The sequence below is a fragment of the Emys orbicularis genome, chromosome 18 (genome assembly GCF_028017835.1).
Source record: "Emys orbicularis isolate rEmyOrb1 chromosome 18, rEmyOrb1.hap1, whole genome shotgun sequence".
In the NCBI taxonomy this organism is placed as follows: domain Eukaryota; kingdom Metazoa; phylum Chordata; order Testudines; family Emydidae; genus Emys; species Emys orbicularis.
Window position 1 is genome coordinate 18,350,923 of NC_088700.1, and position 21,240 is coordinate 18,372,162.

At 50.4% G+C, this 21,240-nt stretch overlaps 1 protein-coding gene across 1 annotated transcript in view; it reads left to right on the forward strand.

Annotated features, from left to right (window-relative positions):
- Positions 1–21,240, forward strand: part of WHRN (whirlin) — a 107,281-nt gene that overhangs the window by 11,564 nt on the left and 74,477 nt on the right. Inside the window, exon 3 of the mRNA XM_065418909.1 lies at positions 18,188–18,403. Within this exon, the coding sequence (XP_065274981.1) occupies positions 18,188–18,403 (216 nt within the window). The remainder of the gene's footprint in view (positions 1–18,187; positions 18,404–21,240) is intronic.

Genomic DNA, 21,240 nt, shown 5'->3' on the forward strand with positions numbered 1-21,240 from the left:
CACACACACTGTCTGACAGACTTGCACAGAGCCTTTCATCTAACGGTCTCAAAAGCACGTTACAGGCAGTTTGCGCACTAATGAAAGGCAGCTGCCTCTGGGGTGGATCACAGCAGCCAACAGCGCACAGCAAGTTGACACAACAGTTTGAGAAAGGAAGTGAAGGAGTCTGTATCCAGTTGACACTGCAGGGGGAATTTAAGGAGGAAGAAGTATTTTAATTTACTGATCCAGCCAAAATGTACTAGATGCTTTCCAGACATAGAAAACACACCCTGTCCTGAAGAGCTTACAGTCTAAATGTTGTAATTACCTAAGCTATTCTTTGCCCAATAGTATCATAGAATCATAGAATCATAGAATATCAGGGTTGGAAGGGACCTCAAGAGGTCATCTAGTCCAACCCCCTGCTCAAAGCAGGACCAATTCCCAACTAAATCATCCCAGCCAGGGCTTTGTCAAGCCGGGCCTTAAAAACCTCCAAGGAAGGAGACTCCACCACCTCCCTAGGTAACGCATTCCAATGCTTCACCACCCTCCTAGTGAAATAGTGTTTCCTAATATCCAACCTGGACCTCCCCCACTGCAACTTGAGACCATTGCTCCTTGTTCTGTCATCTGCCACCACTGAGAACAGCCGAACTCCATCCTCTTTGGAACCTCCCTTCAGGTAGTTGAAGGCTGCTATCAAATCCCCCCTCATTCTTCTCTTCTGGAGACTAAACAATCCCAGTTCCCTCAGCCTCTCCTCATAAGTCATATGCTCCAGACCCCTAATCATTTTTGTTGCCCTCCGCTGGACTCTTTCCAATTTTTCCACATCCTCCTTGTAGTGTGGGGCCCAAAATTGGACACAGTATTCCAGATGAGGCCTCACCAATGTCGAATAAAGGGGAACGATCACGTTCCTCGATCTGCTGGCAATGCCCCTACTTATACAGCCCAAAATGCCGTTAGCCTTCTTGGCAACAAGAGCACACTGTTGACTCATATCCAGCTTCTCGTCCACTGTGACCCCTAGGTCCTTTTCTGCAGAACTGCTACCTAGCCATTCGGTCCCTAGTCTGTAGCAGTGCATGGGATTCTTCCGTCCTAAGTGCAGGACTCTGCACTTATCCTTGTTGAACCTCATCAGGTTTTTTTTGACCCAATCCTCTAATTTGTCTAGGTCCCTCTGTATCCGATCCCTACCCTCTAGTGTATCTACCACGCCTCCTAGTTTAGTGTCATCTGCAAACTTGCTGAGAGTGCAGTCCACACCATCCTCCAGATCATTAATAAAGATATTAAACAAAACCGGCCCCAGGACCGACCCTTGGGGCACTCCGCTTGAAACTGGCTGCCAACTAGACATGGAGCCATTGATCACTACCCGTTGAGCCCGACGATCTAGCCAGCTTTCTATCCACCTTACAGTCCATTCATCCAGCCCATATTTCTTTAACTTGGCGGCAAGAATACTGTGGGAGACTGTGTCAAAAGCTTTGCTAAAGTCAAGGAATAACACATCCACTGCTTTCCCCTCATCCACAGAGCCAGTTATCTCATCATAGAAGGCAATTAGGTTAGTCAGGCACGACTTCCCTTTGGTGAATCCATGCTGACTGTTCCTGATCACTTTCCTCTCCTCTAAGTGTTTCATAATTGATTCCTTGAGGACCTGTTCCATGATTTTTCCAGGGACTGAGGTGAGGCTGACTGGCCTGTAGTTCCCCGGATCCTCCTTCTTCCCTTTTTTAAAGATGGGCACTACGTTAGCCTTTTTCCAGTCATCCGGGACCTCCCCCGATCGCCATGAGTTTTCAAAAATAATGGCTAATGGCTCTGCAATCTCATCCGCCAACTCCTTTAGCACCCTCGGATGCAGCGCATCCGGCCCCATGGACTTGTGCACATCCAGTTTTTCTAAATAGTCCCGAACCACTTCTTTCTCCACATAGGGCTGGTCACCTTCTCCCCATATTGTGCTGCCCAGTGCAGCAGTCTGGGAGCTGACCTTGTTTGTGAAGACAGAGGCAAAAAAATCATTGAGTACATTAGCTTTTTCCACATCCTCGGTCACTAGGTTGCCTCCCACATTCAGTAAGGGGCCCACACTTTCCTTGACTTTCTTCTTGTTGCTAACATACCTGAAGAAACCTTTCTTGTTACTCTTAACATCTCTTGCTAGCTGCAACTCCAAGTGTGATTTGGCCTTCCTGATTTCATTCCTGCATGCCTGAGCAATAGTTTTATACTCCTCCCTGGTCATTTGTCCAATCTTCCACTTCTTGTAAGCTTCTTTTTTGCGTTTAAGTTCAGCAAGGATTTCACTGTTTAGCCAAGCTGGTCGCCTGCCATATTTACTATTCTTTCTACACATCGGGATGTTTTTTTCCTGCAACCGCAATAAGGATTCTTTAAAATACAGCCAGCTCTCCTGGACCCCTTTGCCCTTCATGTTATTCTCCCAGGGGATCCTGCCCATCTGTTCCCTGAGGGAGTCAAAGTCTGCTTTTCTGAAGTCCAGGGTCCGTATTCTGCTGCTCTCCTTTCTTCCTTGTGTCAGGATCCTGAACTCGACCATCTCATGGTCACTGCCTCCCAGGTTCCCATCCACTTTTGCTTCCCCTACTAATTCTTCCCTGTTTGTGAGCAGCAGGTCAAGAAAAGCTCTGCCCCTAGTTGGTTCCTCCAGGACTTGCACCAGGAAATTGTCCCCTACACTTTCCAAAAACTTCCTGGATTGTCTGTGCACCGCTGTATTGCTCTCCCAGCAGATATCAGGGTGATTAAAGTCTCCCATGAGAACCAGGGCCTGCGATCTAGCAACTTCTGCTAGTTGCCAGAAGAAAGCCTCATCCACCTCATCCCCCTGGTCTGGTGGTCTATAGCAGACTCCAACCACGACATCACCCTTGTTGCTCACACTTCTCAACTTTATCCAGAGACTCTCAGGTTTTTCTGCAGTTTCATATCGGATCTCTGAGCAGTCATACTCCTCTCTTACATACAACGCAACTCCCCCACCTTTTCTGCCCTGCCTGTCCTTCCTGAACAGTTTATATCCATCCATGACAGTACTCCAGTCATGTGAGTTATCCCACCAAGTCTCTGTTATTCCAATCGCATCATAGTTCCCTGATTGTGCCAGGACTTCCAGTTCTCCCTGCTTGTTTCCCAGGCTTCTTGCATTTGTGTATAGGCACTTAAGATAACTTATCGATCGTCCCTCTTTCTCAGCATGAGACAGGAGTCCTCCCCTCTTGCGCTCTCCTGCTTGTGCTTCCTCCCAGGATCCCATTTCCCCACTTACCTCAGGGCTTTGGTCTCCTTCCCCCGGTGAACCTAGTTTAAAGCCCTCCTCACTAGGTTAGCCAGCCTGCTGGCGAAGATGCTCTTCCCTCTCTTCGTTAGGTGGAGCCCGTCTCTGCCCAGCACTCCTCCTTCTTGGAACACCATCCCATGGTCGAAGAATCCAAAGCCTTCTCTCCGACACCACCTGCGTAGCCATTCATTGACTTCCACGATTCGACGGTCTCTACCCAGGCCTTTTCCTTGCACAGGGAGGATGGACGAGAACACCACTTGCGCCTCAAACTCCTTTATCCTTCTTCCCAGAGCCACGTAGTCTGCAGTGATCCGCTCAAGGTCATTCTTGGCAGTATCATTGGTGCCCACATGGAGAAGCAGGAAGGGGTAGCGATCCGAGGGCTTGATGAGTCTCGGCAGTCTCTCTGTCACATTGTGTATCCTAGCTCCTGGCAAGCAGCAGACCTCTCGGTTTTCCCGGTCGGGGCGGCAGATAGATGACTCAGTCCCCCTGAGGAGGGAGTCCCCGACCACCACCACCCTCCTCCTCCTTTTGGGAGTGGTGGTCGTGGAACCCCCATCCCTAGGACAGTGCATCTTTTGCCTTCCAATCGGTGGAGTCTCCTTCTGCTCCCTTCCCTCAGATGGGTCATCTAGTCCACTCTCCGCATTAGTACCTGTATCACTACTTTCAAGGGCCGAGAGAGAACTTAATGACTTTAAGAGGACTGCACCATGGTTTTTCTTCACATACTGAGCCTATGTAAAGGTTCTCCACCATGGTCTCTCAACCTGGGCCTCACAACCACCTGCCCTTTCTTAGATGAAGAAGTAGATCCCCAAATCTTTCCCTGTTGTAACATGGAGTCATGGTGTGGAAAACTGAGAACCGCCAGCTTACCTCATATCAGCCTCAATGCCCCAGGGAATACAGTTGTTGGTTGGCTCCTGCTTGCCCTGTCTGATTTCTGCTATCGATTTCAGTCTTCCCCAGCCACGAATGCTCGGTTAAGGGAAGGAAGGCTCGTGACACAGCTTTAAGATTTGGGATAAGGGCAGAATTCAGCTCTGGTGTGAGTAAAGCTCTCTTGCAGTTCATGGAGTTGCACCAGTTTATGTCAGGACTGAATTCCACCCCATGAAACCAGCATTTTTCAAAGGCTGAAAAAATTTTGAGTGGGAAAGAGGAGACCCCCAGACCCTGTTTGGCCTCAGGGGTTTAAGGAGAATCTGGATGGGCAGCAGCTCGCTACGAACAGCCTGATGGCACCAGCAAGGAATCAATCTGTTCAGGGTTTGGAAGCCCTTGTTGTCTAAGAATCAATGAGCTCCCGGAACCTGGTGATGGGAAGCTGGACTTCTGGACAGCTGTTCCTTTCCCTTTCCTGTTTCACACCGAGAGCAGTCTGTTGACCTTTCCTTTGTCTCATCCCAATCTCTCACCCTCTTTGCCAATCCAGGCCTGATCTGTTCCAGCTTCAGGAGGTGTGAGTCCTGCTGCAAGGCCCCTGCTGATCATCTACCAACTAAAGAAGCTGCATTGGTGGAAATTGGCCACAACCTCCCCTCTACCAGGGAGCCAGTGCTGCGCCCATAACCCATGCCCAGTCAGGCCCCCTAGGCCTATGCAAACACTCATGCCAAGGCAGTCCCTGCCCCAGAGATCTTACAGTCTTGGGTACAACCGGTGGATGAAACAAACCAGGCACAGCGGGGGATGGAAGATGAGCTTCCCACTTGCTGACATGTAGCAGAGAGGCCAAGAGCTGGCCGAGCCTTGGGAATGAACCCTTCTCTTTTCTCTGGAGATGGTCCCCTCAGCCAGGGCCAAGACACTTTGGCGGGGAGGTGGCCTGGCTGCTGCCCATGGGGTGCCTGTTCTGTGGCTCACTGAAAGGCCTTTGGTGCCAGGGCTGTCAACCCAGCCCCTTCCCACCAGGGCTGAATCCACTGAAAGATAAAATAAAGAAGAGAGAGGGATACAATTCCTGCTTGCAACATGTCTGAACAGCTGGGCTGAGATCAGGAACCACTCACAGTCAGTGGATGGTAAGAAGTGCAGGGAAAGGAAAGCAATTACTGCAGGAGCTGGGGGTCTCCCATCCACAGGGCTGACTTCATCCCTGTGACATACTGAGGTTGGTACAGACTTAGGGTCAATTCCCAGCTCATCCACACACTTCCTGCGTGACCTTGGGTGAGTCACTTAGTCTCTCCGTTCCTCAGTTTCCCCATCTGTGACAAGGAGGTAACATTGCTTCCTTTCTCCCACCCTTTGCTTTGACTGTCAGCTCATTGGGGCAGGGATTGTCTCTCATTGTGTGTGTACAACGCCCAGCATGATGGGGCCCTGATCTTGACTAAGGCCTCTAGGTGTTCCTGTCACCCCAGTGTACACAGCCCATTGAAAGGAGTGGGATCCCAAGGAGGTAGGCTGGCACAGGAGTTTGCCCTGCAGAACCATATGGAGCAAATGGGCATTCAGATTTGTACGACCCTACCCTGGTGTGACCGAGAGGAGACTCTAGTCTGCTCTCTGGGTTTAACGCTGGGTACCTAGGGCTCCATTCATTGGTGTCCAATGGCTCCCTGCTGGCATAAAGGGGCGGTCCCCAGGGAATTCCCCTGAAGTCAAGGGTGTGTCTTGCCGGTGCAGTCAGTAGCTGAACCTCTACTGTCCCCAGTGCGGGGTGTTTGCTGGGTTTGTTCCCAAGGAACAAAGGAATGGGGGTATTTCGTACTCCCTTGGGCCCCTCGAGGGCTCGCAGAAAGACTTCTACCACCATTGCCTTTTTTCTGTCTCAGCCCATTTGCGCTTGCCTCCCTCTGGCTCAGTGGCTAAGAACAGCTTCCATTTACATAGCGCCTTTCAGCCCAGACAGCGTCGAGGGGAATCTTGTGACAGGACTTTCGCTTCACATCTCATTCTAAAGCTGTCACCTCGGTGCCTCCAGAACACAGCTCAGTGCCGAACGAGAGGGAAGAGCACCACTTCCTGAAACACCAGCACCACTCCCTGTAGCTCCTTGCGGGTCTCCCATCCACATGTCAATCAGGGGCAGCTCTGTTTAGCGTGTCAGAGCTACAAAAGAACTCAGCCAGCAGTAGTACATCTACAGGCTGCACTTCATTACCTTGGTCGTTTGCATTAAATTGCACCATTAAATCCACTCAGCGTCCCCCTGCTGAAGCAGTAAAAGATGACAAGCCCAGGGTGGAATTAAATAATTTATGGGCGCAGCCCTGCCCGTGTTGGTGGCTTTGAAGGTGGCCCGATGGGCCGAGGTATCCTTTGGAGGAAGTCTTCTCCACTAGTGCTACACAGCTGTCAAAAACAGCTGTCAGGAGTAAGTGAGGGCTGTTTTACCTTCTCTTCCTTTGACAACTTTCAAAAGGCCTCAGGTAACATTTTTTCAGTGAATAAGAAAATTACCTGCAAACTTTTTCCCTGGTAAAAAGTAAAGTCAGCCACCCCCGTCTTGATACTGAAAGCTATTGAGAGCACTGATGGCCATGCACATCCAACTGGAATGAAGAGAATAAATGAGGATGGACAAGGATGTGACGGGTTCCCCTCCCCCAGGGGTGCCACTTGGGAACTGGGGTACCACTGAGCCCACCTGACCCACCAGCCAGGGCTCCCTTCAACTGTACTGCCGTGAGAAGCTGCAGACACACTCCCAGTTTCACACTTTCACCAGCACACACGTAGGGACACACCCAGCTGTTGTAACATGCAAACAGGCTTTCTGACTAGCCCCTGCATGGGAAGGCTTCAGCTAAGGAACTGCCCAGTTACTCAAGCGCCCACCCCCCTCTAGAGTGCAAACCCCAAATTAGACCATCTTGCGCTGCACAGGGAACTGTACAGCGTAAGCTCATGAAATTCGCCCCCTCCCTCAATGCGGAGAGGAATATATCCAGCGTTCTGCCCTCAGTTCGGATTTCCAGGCACACTGGTTTAAGACAAAACAAGATAAGTTTATTAACTACAAAAGCAACTGGGTCTGCCATGCTGGGGCAATGCAGTGCAACAGAGGGACATCCAGGTAAACCCTGATTCTGCAGAGGTCCTTGAAACTGCAGCTTTTGGGACATTGGGGTGGGAGCTAGAAAAACAAACGTTGGGGGTGATAGTAATTTGGAAACAAATTTCAAACAATATGGAGCGTTGGATACATGGGGTTTGGCAAGTCTAAGATTTCCCCAGCAACATCAGATCCTGGGCTACTAAGTCCCACATCCTGCCCCTAGCCGGGGCCAATACAAGGTACTTCTGGGGAAAACAAAAGAAAAAAATCCTATAATGCACATAGATGATCGTGCAATGCAGCGGGGGGGATGGACCCAAGGGTTCTTTATTATCCCGCTTCTGAAAGCACGAGCTCTGATAACTCACTTGATCCATGGATCTGCCTTTGAGCCTCAGGTCAGTCCTTTGCCCCTGAGCAGACGGAGGACCTGAATCATGGCTGCTCTTGTGCAGGCATTGACAAGTGTGAAATGCTCCCAGATCAGGATGGTAACGTGTTCCAGTCATTTTGCACTGGGGTAAATGAGGAGGCAAGGTGGAGGGGAGCAGCCAATCAGGCCCTGAGAGTGGGAGTGCTCTGCCCATTCTGTGGGCGGGTTCACTTGAAGTCTCTACCGTACCCCACCTAGCCAACAGCATGAGCAAGAGGAAGGATGGTCTAGTAGTTCAGGCCCTTGCTTAGGATTTGAGACCCAGCTTCAAGTCCCTGCTCTGCCACAGACTTCCCATATGGCCTTATGCAAGTCACTCATGCTTCGCTCCTCATTTCTATCCAATGAAACACAAAGTTTCGATAGGAATGAAGAGCCTAAGTACTCCCTGAGGATCTGGGCCTTAGCCTTTCTGTTCACCGTACACAGAATACTTCCTTACCTCACACAGGTATTGTGGGGCTGTTCTGAGGTGCTCTAGTACTAGGGTGACCAGACAGCAAGTGTGAAAAATCGGGACGGGGGGGGGGGGGTAATAGGAGCCTCTATAAGAAAAAGATCCAAAAATTGGGACTGTCCCTATAAAATCGGGACATCTGGTCACCCTATCTAGTACTAGAATAACAGGGGCTATATAAGCCCGTAAGATAGAACACAAGCAGCACTTTGAAGAGGCCCCTCTTAGCCGGCCATCTTTGACAGCGGAAAAGAAAATTAAGGTGGGAGGAAATAGGGGGACTCTGGCTGAGGCCAACACAGCCTCCCCAGCAAGGGAAAACAGTAAAATATTTGGGTTAACTTGGGGCTTGCCAAAGCGTCTGAGTGATCGATAGCTGCATTGGGAATCTTCTGAAGCTTCTCCAATGCCTCTTAATTTTGCAGCTCTGCCTGCCAGTGTTTCATAACGGCCTGTTTTAGTGGACAGACGCGTGAATGCGTTCAAAATCTGTGCCAGAGCTCCTGTGCCTACTGTGTTTCATTCCCATACATGCCCAGTGCCATTGTTCAAAGGAAAGCACCATTTCACCTCCTCCAGGCTGCACCGACATTCATCCACGCCCACTGCTGCTTCCAGAGGAGCTGAAAGCTTCCAGATGCCCTGAGGATTTCTGATCCTGGAGTAACTTGGACCTTGTACTCACTTGTCTGACCCACAGTTGATACACCCAGGGCTTCGGGAGAGATTTTCTCCATTGCCCTGGTCTATTCTGCTAATGCACTTACACCTGGAAGAATGTTCTTGTGGTTACAACATTGGAGTGGCTCTTAGGAGCTTTGGGTTCAACTTTCTGCTCCGCTGTAGACTCGCTGTGTGACCTTGGGCAAGTCACTTAATCTCTCTGTACCTCAGTTCCTCCTCGGTAGCACAAGGATGATAATACTTACTTTGTTCCTCTTGTCTATTGAGATTGTAAACTCTTTGAGGCAGGGGCTAGCCCCACCTGCCTAGGATCCTGGGTACATACTCGAGCGGGCTAACCTGTGCCGCTAGCAATCACATCTCCTGATTGCAGTGTAGACATACCCTAAGTACTTTTGCAGCATCTTCTCCAGTGGAGCCCTGGTCTTGCTTGGGGCCTCTAGGCATGACTGAAGCATAGAGAATAATAATCCAAGCTGCTTTGACCAGTGCCTTTGTGTCCTAACATACACACCCTGCTAAATGCATCTGGCTCCTGTAGCACCTTACCCTACTCTTCCACTTTCGGGCCCTGTCTTGAGCAGGGAATTGGGCTGTGGCTTGCCAATGTGGACACGTTCCCTTAGGGATTTAAGGATGAGACTCCCCAATCTATTTTGATTTGTGACCTATATAAAAAGATGGATTTGTCCCCAGAGATGAAACCTTAGGGTCAAACTCATTTCAGGTGTAACTATTGACTGCAACAGAGCTGTGTCCAGGATTGAACTTAGTCCCTGGTATTTTTACCCACTGGCAAAGTTACTATTGTTTATTAATACGTATATTTTATAGCTCCATACTGCAGATGGTTATGAGGCATTTCCAGACAGAATATTTTGTGAAATAGCTGGATTAAAATGCTTTCCAAGTTGGCACAATCTAATGAATCAAAAAATCCACTTTGATAAATATGCCTATCTATGAATGCACTTTCCCAGCATGTGCTTAAGCTCCTGTTGACTTCCTCTTGACGACAGTGGGACTTAAGCACATGCTTAAAGTTAAGCACATGCCTAAGTGCCTTCTTGAATGAGAACCCCTATAGGTTTGTTTTCCACGAGGAAAAAAACACACCTTTTAATAGGATATGGTATTCTTCTCTTCCTTTCCTTAACTGGTGCATAGTGTTGCTGTGCATTGTTAAACAGCTGCCATGTTCTACTCAAGAGGTGGCTGCATTTTCAATGGTGCATGAAGTGATTTATTACACTCACACAGTTACTCACATAAATATCCACACATTTAATACTCTGCTTTGGGATCCTTCAGGTGGTATATAAATTTACTTTCCAATTTTTCCAATGTCATGTGTTTCCATGAAAGGTTTATCCATTTATTGTTACAATGACCTTTATTTTTTGGAAAGGATATTAACCCAATAAAGGCTGAATTAAAATAAAGTTTCTGGCATGAACCCACACATGTCAGGAAGATCTCAGACAATCCTTAACTCACCCCTTTGTCCTATGGCATTAGAAGAGTCTCTGTGTGTGATGACAGGGTGCATATAAGCTGCACACCGGGTCTGATTGACAGATGAACAATCTCGACATCCAGAGCCATATTCTAGCCTCAGTTGCACCCATGGACCCCATGAATTGAATGGTGTCAGGCAGGTGCACCTGAGGAGGGAGGTGCGGTTTTACCTGCAGAACAAAGCTGCACCGAGCTGGTCAGGGCTCTTGCTAGGATTATTTTAACCCAGTCTGTACACGGCATGGCCTAACAGAAGGGGCATCAAGCCAGGAGGCAAGGCTTCTATTCCGAGCTTCCCAGTGGTCTGTTGCATGACCTTGGGCAATTTTCTGTCTCATTTTCCCCTCCCACCCTTTGTCCATCTTGCCTGTGTAGGTTATACCCTCGTTGAGGGAAGGACGGTCCTTTCACACATGTTTGCACAGCACCTAGCACAACAGGATGCAGGAGGGGGCGGTGATTTGCTATGAAGCTACTGCTACAGAAGGAGTGACGGAGGCTGCTGGAGCTGTGACTCCATCCCACTTAGCAGCCTTAGGAGGCCTCCTGCCTGCCTCTGAGCTCACCAGAGCATAGACTGGGGTGGGAGCTGGGACCACGATTGAGCTCACAGGAAGAAATGTAGCTTGGAGGTAAATGTTATTTTTGTGGCAGAAAAGATCTCGTTTGGGTAGCAGGCATAAATGTTTTCAAGCCACCGTTGGTGATGGTAGAGGGGGCTCATTATCTGCTGTCGCTGGTGATTAACTTCCCTGCCTGATGCTGCAGTTTGAAGTAAGTAACCAATTGTTTTTAAAAGCTGAGACAGGAGGATTTTGTGAGTGAAGGGCAAAGTTCCAGCAGCCCCTTTACTGTGAAGTTAAGGACAAATGGAGCAATTTCATCAGTATTCAAGTGGAAACTGCGCCGGCATCCCATTAGATGTGGCTGCTTAGATTTAGCAAATGCAATGTCAGGATTACAGAGCCAATTTCTTTCTCTTATATTTGTTTCTAATTCTTGCTTTGTTGGAGCAAAAACCAAACCCAACTACCAAAACAACTGGATAGGTCACCTGCCTCCAGAGCTGGGATTTGTGCGTCATGGTGATTGCTTCCAGCTCGCTCAACCCCCTGGCTGAGGGGTAGGAAGGATTGTCTAGTAGACTCAAGTCTTGGGGTCAGTTCCTGCTCTGCCACAGACTGTCTGTGTGACCATGGGCAGGTCACTTAATCTACCCCGTGCCTCAGTTCTACATGTGTAAAATGGGGATAACAGCACTGCCCTGCCTCACGGAGATGGGTGTGAGAGAGAATAAACTGGAGATAAATGAGGACAGGAGCCACTAAAAAGTCAGCTCTAATCCCTTTAAAATATGACATCTTCTCCCTTCCAGACCCTTCCTGGCTGGCAGGTCCTTGTCCTCTTCCTGCTCATCCTAGGTGGGGCTGTATAACTGTCCCTGTGCTGGTCAATGCAGGGCACTTGTGTCAGGGTCCCATAGTGCTGGGCTGTTCAGAGAAGGCTGCTGCTGTCACAGGGGTCCCTCTATTGATGGCAGTCTGGGCAGGTGGCCTGCTCACAGCCCCTTCGTGCCAGCTGTGTTGGTGCAAAGGGCTGTGAGTCTGGCAGAGCCAGATCCTGATCCTGGGGAATTCCCCCAGCGTCGGGCAAGTCCTTACGCAGACAGCACAAGGGTTCCCGGCACTTCTTGGGGCAGTCCCTGGCAGTGCGGGGGTGTCGGCGCCGTTCCGGGGAAACCACAGGTCTGGTCAGTGACCTGCTGTATAACAGCCATTTGTGGCCGTGAGCAGCCGGGTACAACAGGGCAGCCTTAGGCCCCAGAATAAGGAAGGAGCAACGGTGGCTTGAGGCACCCTCAGGTCCTGTGCTTGTTTCAGCTTGGTCACATTGATGAATTGGGTCCCACAGCCGCCAGGCTGGCCTGGCCTATTCCTTTGGGAGAGCCGCTCTGGAAAGCCGCCTGCAGCGGCCTGGTGACAGACAGCACCTCCGTTTCCACTCCCTGCTGCTGCCTGGGAGCCCTGGCCCAGCCGCCTGCTGCCAGGCAGGGCTCTGCATTCGCTTTCCAAGCCTCCCGGAGTCTCTGCTGTCAGCTTCATACATAAAACATCTGGCCGTTAATTGAGATTCCATTTCCCGGGCAGTACTGTCAGGGGAACACCGGGGGACCTTAAAAGTACCTTGTAAATCTCCGGCCACTCAGCCTCTCAGACTGTTTACCCAGCTTTCCGAGAGCAGCTTCCCTGGTGTTCCCACTCTGTCAGGGGCTGACAGGGAGCTCAGAAGGAAGGGAAAAGCCACCCCTCCGCTCATCTCCTCCCACCGACAATGGTCATGCTTGTCCCTCCCCGGTTCCCCCCCTGCCGTTTCTGGCATTTTTATCTCCTAAATGTGTTGCAAAGTCATGGCTGTATGGGCTCGTGTCAGACCAAGGCCAGGCGTGGTGCAGCTGGGAACCTAAGCAAGGTCACGCCAATGGCTGGGCAAGCTTTCTCAGGCAGGCTCAGGTTCTCTCTAGCCTCACCATTGCCAGGCATGATCTGCTGCATGGCAAATCAGGGGTTAACTCCAGCTTAGCTTCCCCCCTTCCTTTGCACAGGTGATCAGAGGAAGCACTGGGGAAGGATTCAGCTGTGCACCAGCTTGCACTAATTCTGGGTGTGCAGCTTGGCCCTCGGTGCTGGGGAATTGGGCCCCATGGGATGGATGCTTAGGAGACAGATGGAGAAGAATGCACTGGGGAAGGGTGGGCTACACAGCCAGGGTCATCAGTCTGAGCTGACCCTTTGGTGGGGAGTTTTCTCTTTATTAATGTTAAGTAACAGTAGCACCTAGAAACCAAGATCAAGGCCCCATTGCGCTCGGCTCTGTGGAAACAAATATGTGCTAGGGGCTGTACGAACACCGAATGAGACAACCCCTGGCTGCCCCTACAGGTATGTCTACACTGCACACTAAACCCATGCTGACTCAGGACCTGGGGCCGAGGACCCTGCTGCATTGGGGGGGGAGGGGAGGTTGCCATGTAGACATACCCACAAGCCTGAATCCCACAGACCTGGGTTTACAATGCAGTGTAGACCACACCCTAGGAGTTTACACTCTAATAGATAAAGGTGGGAGGGGAAAAGAGGAGGGGGTGAAGCCATTAGCCAGTCATGCAGCAGAGCCGGGAACAGAATGCAGGTCTCCTGACTCCCAACCTGGTGGCTTATCCACTAGACAAAACCATCTCTGCTTGTTTTCCTGCTCTTTTGCATTTATTTGTGATTACTTGGTATAGTCCTCTGCAAGGAAAAGACCTTGCTGACCGTGGCTTGTTGTCTCTGCTGAAACGAACAGTGTTCTATAGAATATAGAAATGTAACAGGGTTCTAAAGAAATTGCTCTAAAACCCTACAGCATTTGATCGAGAACACGACCCTTTCTGTAGGTTGTTTTGACATACGCTGTAGGACTAGGGTGACCAGACAGCAAGTGTGAAAAATCGGGACAGGGGGTGGGGGGTAATAGGAGACTGTATAAGAAAAAGACCCCAAAATCGGGACTGTCCCTATAAAATCGGGACATCTGGTCACCCTATGTAGGACTGAATAGCAGGGCAAGAATTCTTATGGTTTATAGAAGAAGTGGGCTGTAGCCCACGAAAGCTTATGCTCAAATAAATTCGTTAGTCTCTCAGGTGCCACAAGTACTCCTGTTCTTTTTGCGGATACAGACTAACACGGCTGCTACTCTGAAACCTATGGTTTATAGGTTGGTTAAAAAAAATAAATAATAATATGGAGATATACCTATCTCATAGAACTGGAAGGGACCCTGAAAGGTTATTGAGTCCAGCCCCCTGCCTTCACTAGCAGCACCAAGTACTGATTTTGCCCCAGATCCTTAAATGGCCCCCTCAAGGATTAAGCTCACAAGCCTGGGTTTAGCAGGCCAATGCTCAAACCACTAAACTATCCCTCCTCCCAAAGTTTCATTTTCTGTTACAGTCTCTGTTTTAGGGCTGCTATCTTAGTGTTTTTACACTGCTGCCCATCACTGTAGGCTGAGTGCTGTGGGGTTTTCACATGCGCTCCTTCACATTGTGAGTCTTTGTGGCATGTTTTCAGGGTCTCCATCACCCATCTGGGGCTTGCTGGTTTCAGAGCTTTGTTACTGGCTAGTAGAGGGGGAGGGATAGCTCAGTGGTTTGAGCATTGGCCTGCTAAACCCAGGGTTGTGAGTTCAATCCTTGAGGGGGCCACTTAGGGATCTGGGGCAAAATCAGTACTTGGTCCTGCTAGTGAAGGCAGGGGGCTGGACTCAATGACCTATCAAGGTCCCTTCCAGTTCTAGGAGATGAGATATCTCCATTAATTTATTTATTTTATTTTAAAGTGGCATCTGGAGCCTGGGCTCCGAGCAGGGGCCGCCAGGCAGCTATTTTTAGCCCATAACACAAACATGAGTCAGTTGACTTGGGCTCTGAGACTTGCTGCGGCTGGAGGGGTTGTTTTGGTTGGGGTTTTTTTGCAGTGTAGATATTCTCTTGGTCTTCTGACTTGGATGTTAGCTCCTACTGAACAGATCAACTAGTTCACGAGCCATATTAATGAGCTGATGCTTGAACACTGCTATATAGGTGCCGGGTATTATTTTTGATTATATTCCTCGCTCAGGACAGGGCTGCCTTGGGATTTGCTTCATTTCAGCTCTGAGGAAGCACTCACTGCTAAGGCAAAGCCAGTGTGGACTCACGTTTGGAGGCTTAGCTCTCTCCATAGGTACCTGTTGGAGTGGAGGTCGTGGTGCAGCCCCTGAGCAGACTGCCGCGTTTAGAAGTCACTGCAATTAATCCAAGGCCGTGGATTGTTTTTAAAGACCTCCTGTCCCAGGGTAGTTCCCTATTGGGTGCTGGGAAGTGGGCGGGCGCAAGCCGGCCCACAGCTAAAAGCCCCTCCCCATCACAGGGTAGCTGGTCTCTGTAGCTAGACTGAGCCCAGTGCCCCAGACTGGAGCCTAATCCAGCTAATTAAAGATGGCTGTGCTACATCTGGGTCTATAAAGGGCTGATAGGCGGCAGCTGAGAGGAGGGCTGAGATAAACTAAGTCCTGGGTAGCAAAGGCTAACTCCCATGGGGAGGGCTTAGAGAAGCTACCCTGGGACTGTTGCCCCAAGGAGGGAGCAGAGCTGGCTGAGGTGAGGAAGCTGCCAGCAGCTGGAGTGTCAGAGACCCCTGGGAGGGGTGGCCCTGAAGCCTGGGGACCCGGTCCTGGCTTAGGGCTGCTCTCTGGTGGGTTGTTTAACCTTTGCTGAAAAGGACTAAACCGCCGTGACTGGGTCTGGCAGCACATGTTTGGAGCTGGGTTGCAGTGGTGGCCAATCTCAGTGACACCTCCCTTCAGCTACCAGAGTGGGCTGGAAGGAACTTGCAGCCAAATGGCTCCCCGTGGTGAAGCGTGGAATGGGTCATGTGCTGGATCCAGGGCTTCCTCTCTGCAGCTGACATGGGGATCTGCTTGCAGGGAGAGCTTCAGAGCTGCCCCACCAGAACAGTGCAGGGGTCTAGCTAATCCCATTTCCAGGATCTGAGAGCGGCCAATACCAGCACCTCTTGGCAAGTCCCCTCCTACCCCAGGCATGGTGCTCTAGTTCGGCTCAACAGGAGACCTGGCCCCCAAACCTGGCTGGAAGAACCAGGAGGAGGGTGGGGGCTAACATCCCAGGGAAAGAAAAATTCTGGAGAGGGGAGTGATCTATTTTTTTCTGCCCCCACAATATGCCCTTTGTACCTGGAGAGTGTGTGAGGTGGGGCAGCCTGGGCCCCCTTCTCTTCTGGCCTAACTCCCTCAACACCTGGAAGTGGGTGCCTGGTTCTGGGCTGGGCAGGGAAGGGGCAGCCAGGCAGATCTGTGTCATTTTGGGCTGGTGGGAGGGCTGTCTCCCCTGGGGGAGAGGGTGGGTCTGCTGCCAAATATACCTACAACAGCAGCGGGAGCTGGGCAGGCAGCTGCTTTGAATGCCTGGGGCTGGGGAGCGGTGATATCTTGCAGCCACAGTTTCCCTGACTGGTCCACTTCCTCAGTCTGCTGTGCATCTCTGGGGCCAAGGCGAATGCCTGCCCCACCGGTTGCCCCCAGCCCTGCTGCTGCCACTGCCCAAGCCCCTTCTACACCCTGGGCTCCTTGGCGCACACTCCCTGCTCCCCATTCAAGGTGAGCATCTGCTGTCTCTGCCCCACAGGCATATGTATATTAAACCGGCAAAGCAGCCTCCGGCCGCTACCAAACACTAAGCTGCCTCGATATTACTTAGGATGACCAGATGTCCCAATTTTATAGGGACAGTCCTGATATTTGGGGCTTTTGTCTTATATAGGCGCCTACTACCCCCCTCCCCCCCCCCCCCGTCCTGATTTTTCACACTTGCTGTCTGGTCACCCTAATGTTACTGAGCCCTGTGAGCAGCTGGTCGAGCTCCCCTAACATTAATTACATGAAATTTAACTTCAGAACAGCTATCAGCCCTTTGCAGTACTAGCCAGAGGGGCAACCGGCAAACAGGCCCCGCTGGATCTCCTGGTCCCCTCAGGGTGGGGTGGAGGTTTTTAAACTAATTATTTCATGTGTTAATTGACTGTTTGTGCTTGTGAGGTGTACGGTAAGGAACGGCACCCAAGACTGAGATTCTCTTTCATGGGCTTGCTCCAAAGCCCAGTGAAGTCAAGGGGAATCTTTCCAATTGTCTTCCCTGGCCTGGGTAGAGGCAGGGCAGGTTTCCACGAACAGCAGTCCCTGTCGCTGATGTAGCCCTGGCCTGGTCTGGCCTGCTTTCCCAAGGAGGAGAAATGGCTCCGTCTCCAGATCTGGGTCAGTCCTAGGCTGCTCGTGAGCAGCAGAGGTCCCCTGTCCTGGACGACTGCAGGAGTCCTGCTGTTGGGATGTGGTGAGGATGGAGTGGGGAATTTGGGCTGAGCAGGCCTGGGGAATTGCCAGACCCGTGGTCCCTCTCTCCTGGGAGCCTGGCTCTATCAGAGACCAGAACCAACTGCTTCAGAGGAAGGTGCAAGAAAAGAGAACCCCTAGTGCGGGAGTATGGAATAACCTGCCTATCAGAGAAACTGCTTCCTAACCCCGGGCTGTAGGGGTTGGATTATGCCCGGAGACACGGAGATGTATACCTCTTCTAAAGCATTTGCACCCTGCCTATTGTAACGCTGGGTAACAGTGTGTGGCTGGTCCGCAAATATGGCAAGAGCATACAGTCGATCTGGATCCAAATACTGCAGAGGAAGGATGGTCCAGTGGTTAGGGCACTTGCCTGCAACTCAGGAGACCCATCTGGTACCCACAGTTACGTTAGACAGAATACAGCATCCTGCCCATGTGAGATCATTCTCAATCCCCTGGTGCTTTGCATAAGAATTAGGGTTGTTAACTCCAATGTCCTATCCTCATTCCAACATGCTTCCCTCTGACCCTGCTTCAGTTTCAAGTTATGTGCTCATCTTTGCTGCTTGTCCTATAGGGACAATGTGGGCTGTTAAACAGCTGTTGTGATCTACCCCAGAAGTGGCTGCATTTCAGCAGAGGGTTCAGAGATCCCGAGTCCAAGTCCTGGAGTTGTGAGGCTTGCTCCATCCATGTTTGTAAAGTGCTTGGAGATCACCAGATGAACAGTTCCATAGCAAAGCAAAGCTTTGGCATTATTGAAATGCCATTTGCATTAATTGTTGTTTCCCTTGGGCTCTGGAATTAATTCCTTTTTTCTCCCGGACTGTCTCACAGGCTCTGAAAGGCTCCAAGAAGCTGAACCTGTCGGTGCATTCGGTTGGGCGGATCCCTGGGGGCTATGTCACCAATCACATTTACACCTGGGTGGATCCCCAGGGTCGGAGTGCATCCCCACCCATGAGCCTGCCCCAGCACCAGAACAGCTCCCTGCGGAAGGACGGCGAGAAGAGGAGTCACCTCCAGCTTCTGCAAGAGGGGGATGAGAAAAAGGTGAGCAAGAGGGAGAAATTCAAGCCCTGGGGCCTCATCTTCTCTTGCCATAGAAGTTCAAGCCCCCTCCACTCTGTCATTCCATCTTCCATCGTCGGTTCTTACCAGAGCCAGGGCTGGCCCTTTGCTTCTGGTCCTGTGCCATTGCCCTGCACCGTGCATAGTGCAGAATGCTTCCAAAGTGTTTTGCATTCACTTTGCAGTGGTGCAAATAACTACAGAAGTGGGCAGGGCAGTGGAGAAGAGGACCCCCAGCTCTCTGATCCGTTCCCCAAATTCACAACTTTGTTCTCTTGACTCTCCGTGTCATGCCCAGAAAACACCCCTCTGTGATTTTGTCTCTAGATTTTAGCTTCAGCTTCTTGGTCCCTGTAATGGCAGAATCATGCAGAACTGAATGGGAATGAAGCCAGCAAGGCCCTGACAAAATATAACCGGGTTCAATAGAACTGAATAGAAAATGAGGCCCTTCTTATAGGCTTTCAGAATCAAAGGTTGTTTTGAACATCAAAGAGCCAACACCTTTCCTGAACGGAGATGGAAACAAGGCTCTTTCAGATGCAAATAGGACTGTCTGTGGCACTTGCAGCTGGGAAGATGCTGATCAGACCAGAAACTGTTTCTGTGATGTTTCCCAGGCTGACCATTAACTTTGATGTCAATAACAAATCTGATTGATATGAAAAAATCCACACTGGCTCCTCTTGTGGTGGTTTGGGGCATGGTTCTTCTGATGGTTGTATAGCAAAAGGACTTATTGCTGCTTTCCCTCCATCTCAGATCATTTTTGTTTTCTTTCACCATTTAATTTTGGGCCAAATGCTGAAACCTTGGGGGTAGGGGGGCTTCAGTGGGAGTCTTGCCTGCATAAAGGCTGGAAAAAGCCTGAGTTAGAACATCAGGATTTTTCTCTCCAAATATAGTGCCTCTCATCTGCTTTTCTTCTCTGTCAAGGGATCTGGGTTTAGGACTCTGTGGAGAGAGGCAGGGTTATTTGGCTAACTCACATGACAGCCAGATATGGGGAGGCTCATTAGCTCCTATCCAGGGTCATGGCTCTTAGAGGGAATTGGGGACGAACATAGAAGGTCTAGGAATAAGCCAAGCAAAGACTTGTACTTAACCATAATTCCCAAGAAGGGGTGAATTTTGGACACCACCTTGTATGCATGCATGTGAGTTGAGAGAGCAGGGGAGGAGGGGAAATTGACTTATTCCAAACGTCCTTTCCTTTCCTCTCTCATACCTTCGTATTTTTCCTCTTTCTCTCACTTAATCCTACTTCTTCTTCTTCTCTCACCCTTTTTGCTCCTCCACTTCTCTTCCTCTCTTGTCCATCTCCCAGATATTCCTCAAAATGGAAAGCTTAGGAGTCAGGGCTTGGTGGGGGAAAAGTGTATTGACCCAGCTTGGCTTTGCCTTAATTTTCTTTATTTTATTTTTTTGACACCAGAAAAAATAATGTATTTAGTGGCTGAGATTTGAAATAATGCTTTGTGCTTCCATAGCTCCTTACAGATAAAGGTCTCAAAGCACTTTACGAGCCAGAAACCTCACGGCTCCCCTCTGAAGTAGGTATTCTATCCACTTTGCCGATGGGGAAACAGAGGCACAGCGAGATGGAGTGGCTTGCTCAAGGACTCGCAGCAAGACAGCAACTGGTCCAACTACTGTTGACTTTAATGGCAGTTGGATCAGGCCCCTAGCAAAGCTGGGAACAGAGACAGGCATCCTGGGTCCCAGTCTTCTGCCCTAGTCACTGGATAGCACTCCCTCTTGAAACGAGAAATGTTTTAAAGGAAGCCAATGTTGGATGCATTTGTGCAGAACTGCCTGGTCCCAAGGGAGTCAGATGTTTCCTCTCCATCCTTCTGATTCTCTGGAGACATGTAAGCCATGTCCCCCTCTAGAGCAGTGGTCTCCAAAGTGGGTGCGCGCACCCCAGGGGATGCGCAAGAGGATCCTTCGGGGTGCGCGGCAGGAGGAGCGCCGCCGGAGCAGCGCCGCTTCGGCAGTTCGGGCGGGAGTCCGAGCGGCTTTTTTTTGCTTGGGGCAGCAAAAATGGTAAAACCGGCCCTGCGGCGCGGCAGGGGGGGTGTGCTCAAAAAAATTTTATTGATAGGGGTGCGCGATCAAAAAAGTTTGGAGCCCACTGCTCTAGAGTGTTAGGCCAACTACGGATGGATGAACCTGCTATAGCCTGGGCTAAGAAGTGGCTGTCTTAGCTCAGGCAGTAGAGGCTTGTGCATTAAGATCCAGAGGTCCCAGCTTTGATCCCCATTAACACTGACCCACCCAGGGGCATTGGCGTTACCCGTGGAAGAAAGCTGGTGAAGCACTGCTCTCTTCAGTTTGCTGGGACTGTGGTGCTCAGACACTACAATGATGTTGAGGGACATGTATGTGGCTGGACAGACATACAGATGAGTATCTTTCTATTAGACAGAACTGCCTATCCATCTACTGTATCTATCGATGTCAGTGCCTGGGGGACCCATTCATTCTGTGACCCGTGGAAGCATCATTTGTGGAGCAACTCTAAGGCTATGTCTACATCGCAAATAAAACCCACGGAACTTTGTCTCATAGCCTGGGTCAACTGACTGGGGCTGTAGGGCTAAAAAGAGCAGTGCAGATGTTCCAGAGCCCGGGCTGCAGCTGGAGTGAGAACCCAGTGGCTGGGGGAGGGTCTCTGCGACCAGGCCCCAGCCCAAAGGGGAACATCTACAGGGCTATTTTCAGTCCCACAAGCCTGAGGCAATTGACCCAGGCTCTGAGACTCAGTGCTGGTTGGGCCTTAATGTGCCTCTAACCACTCAGGGTGAGGCTTCTCCTCA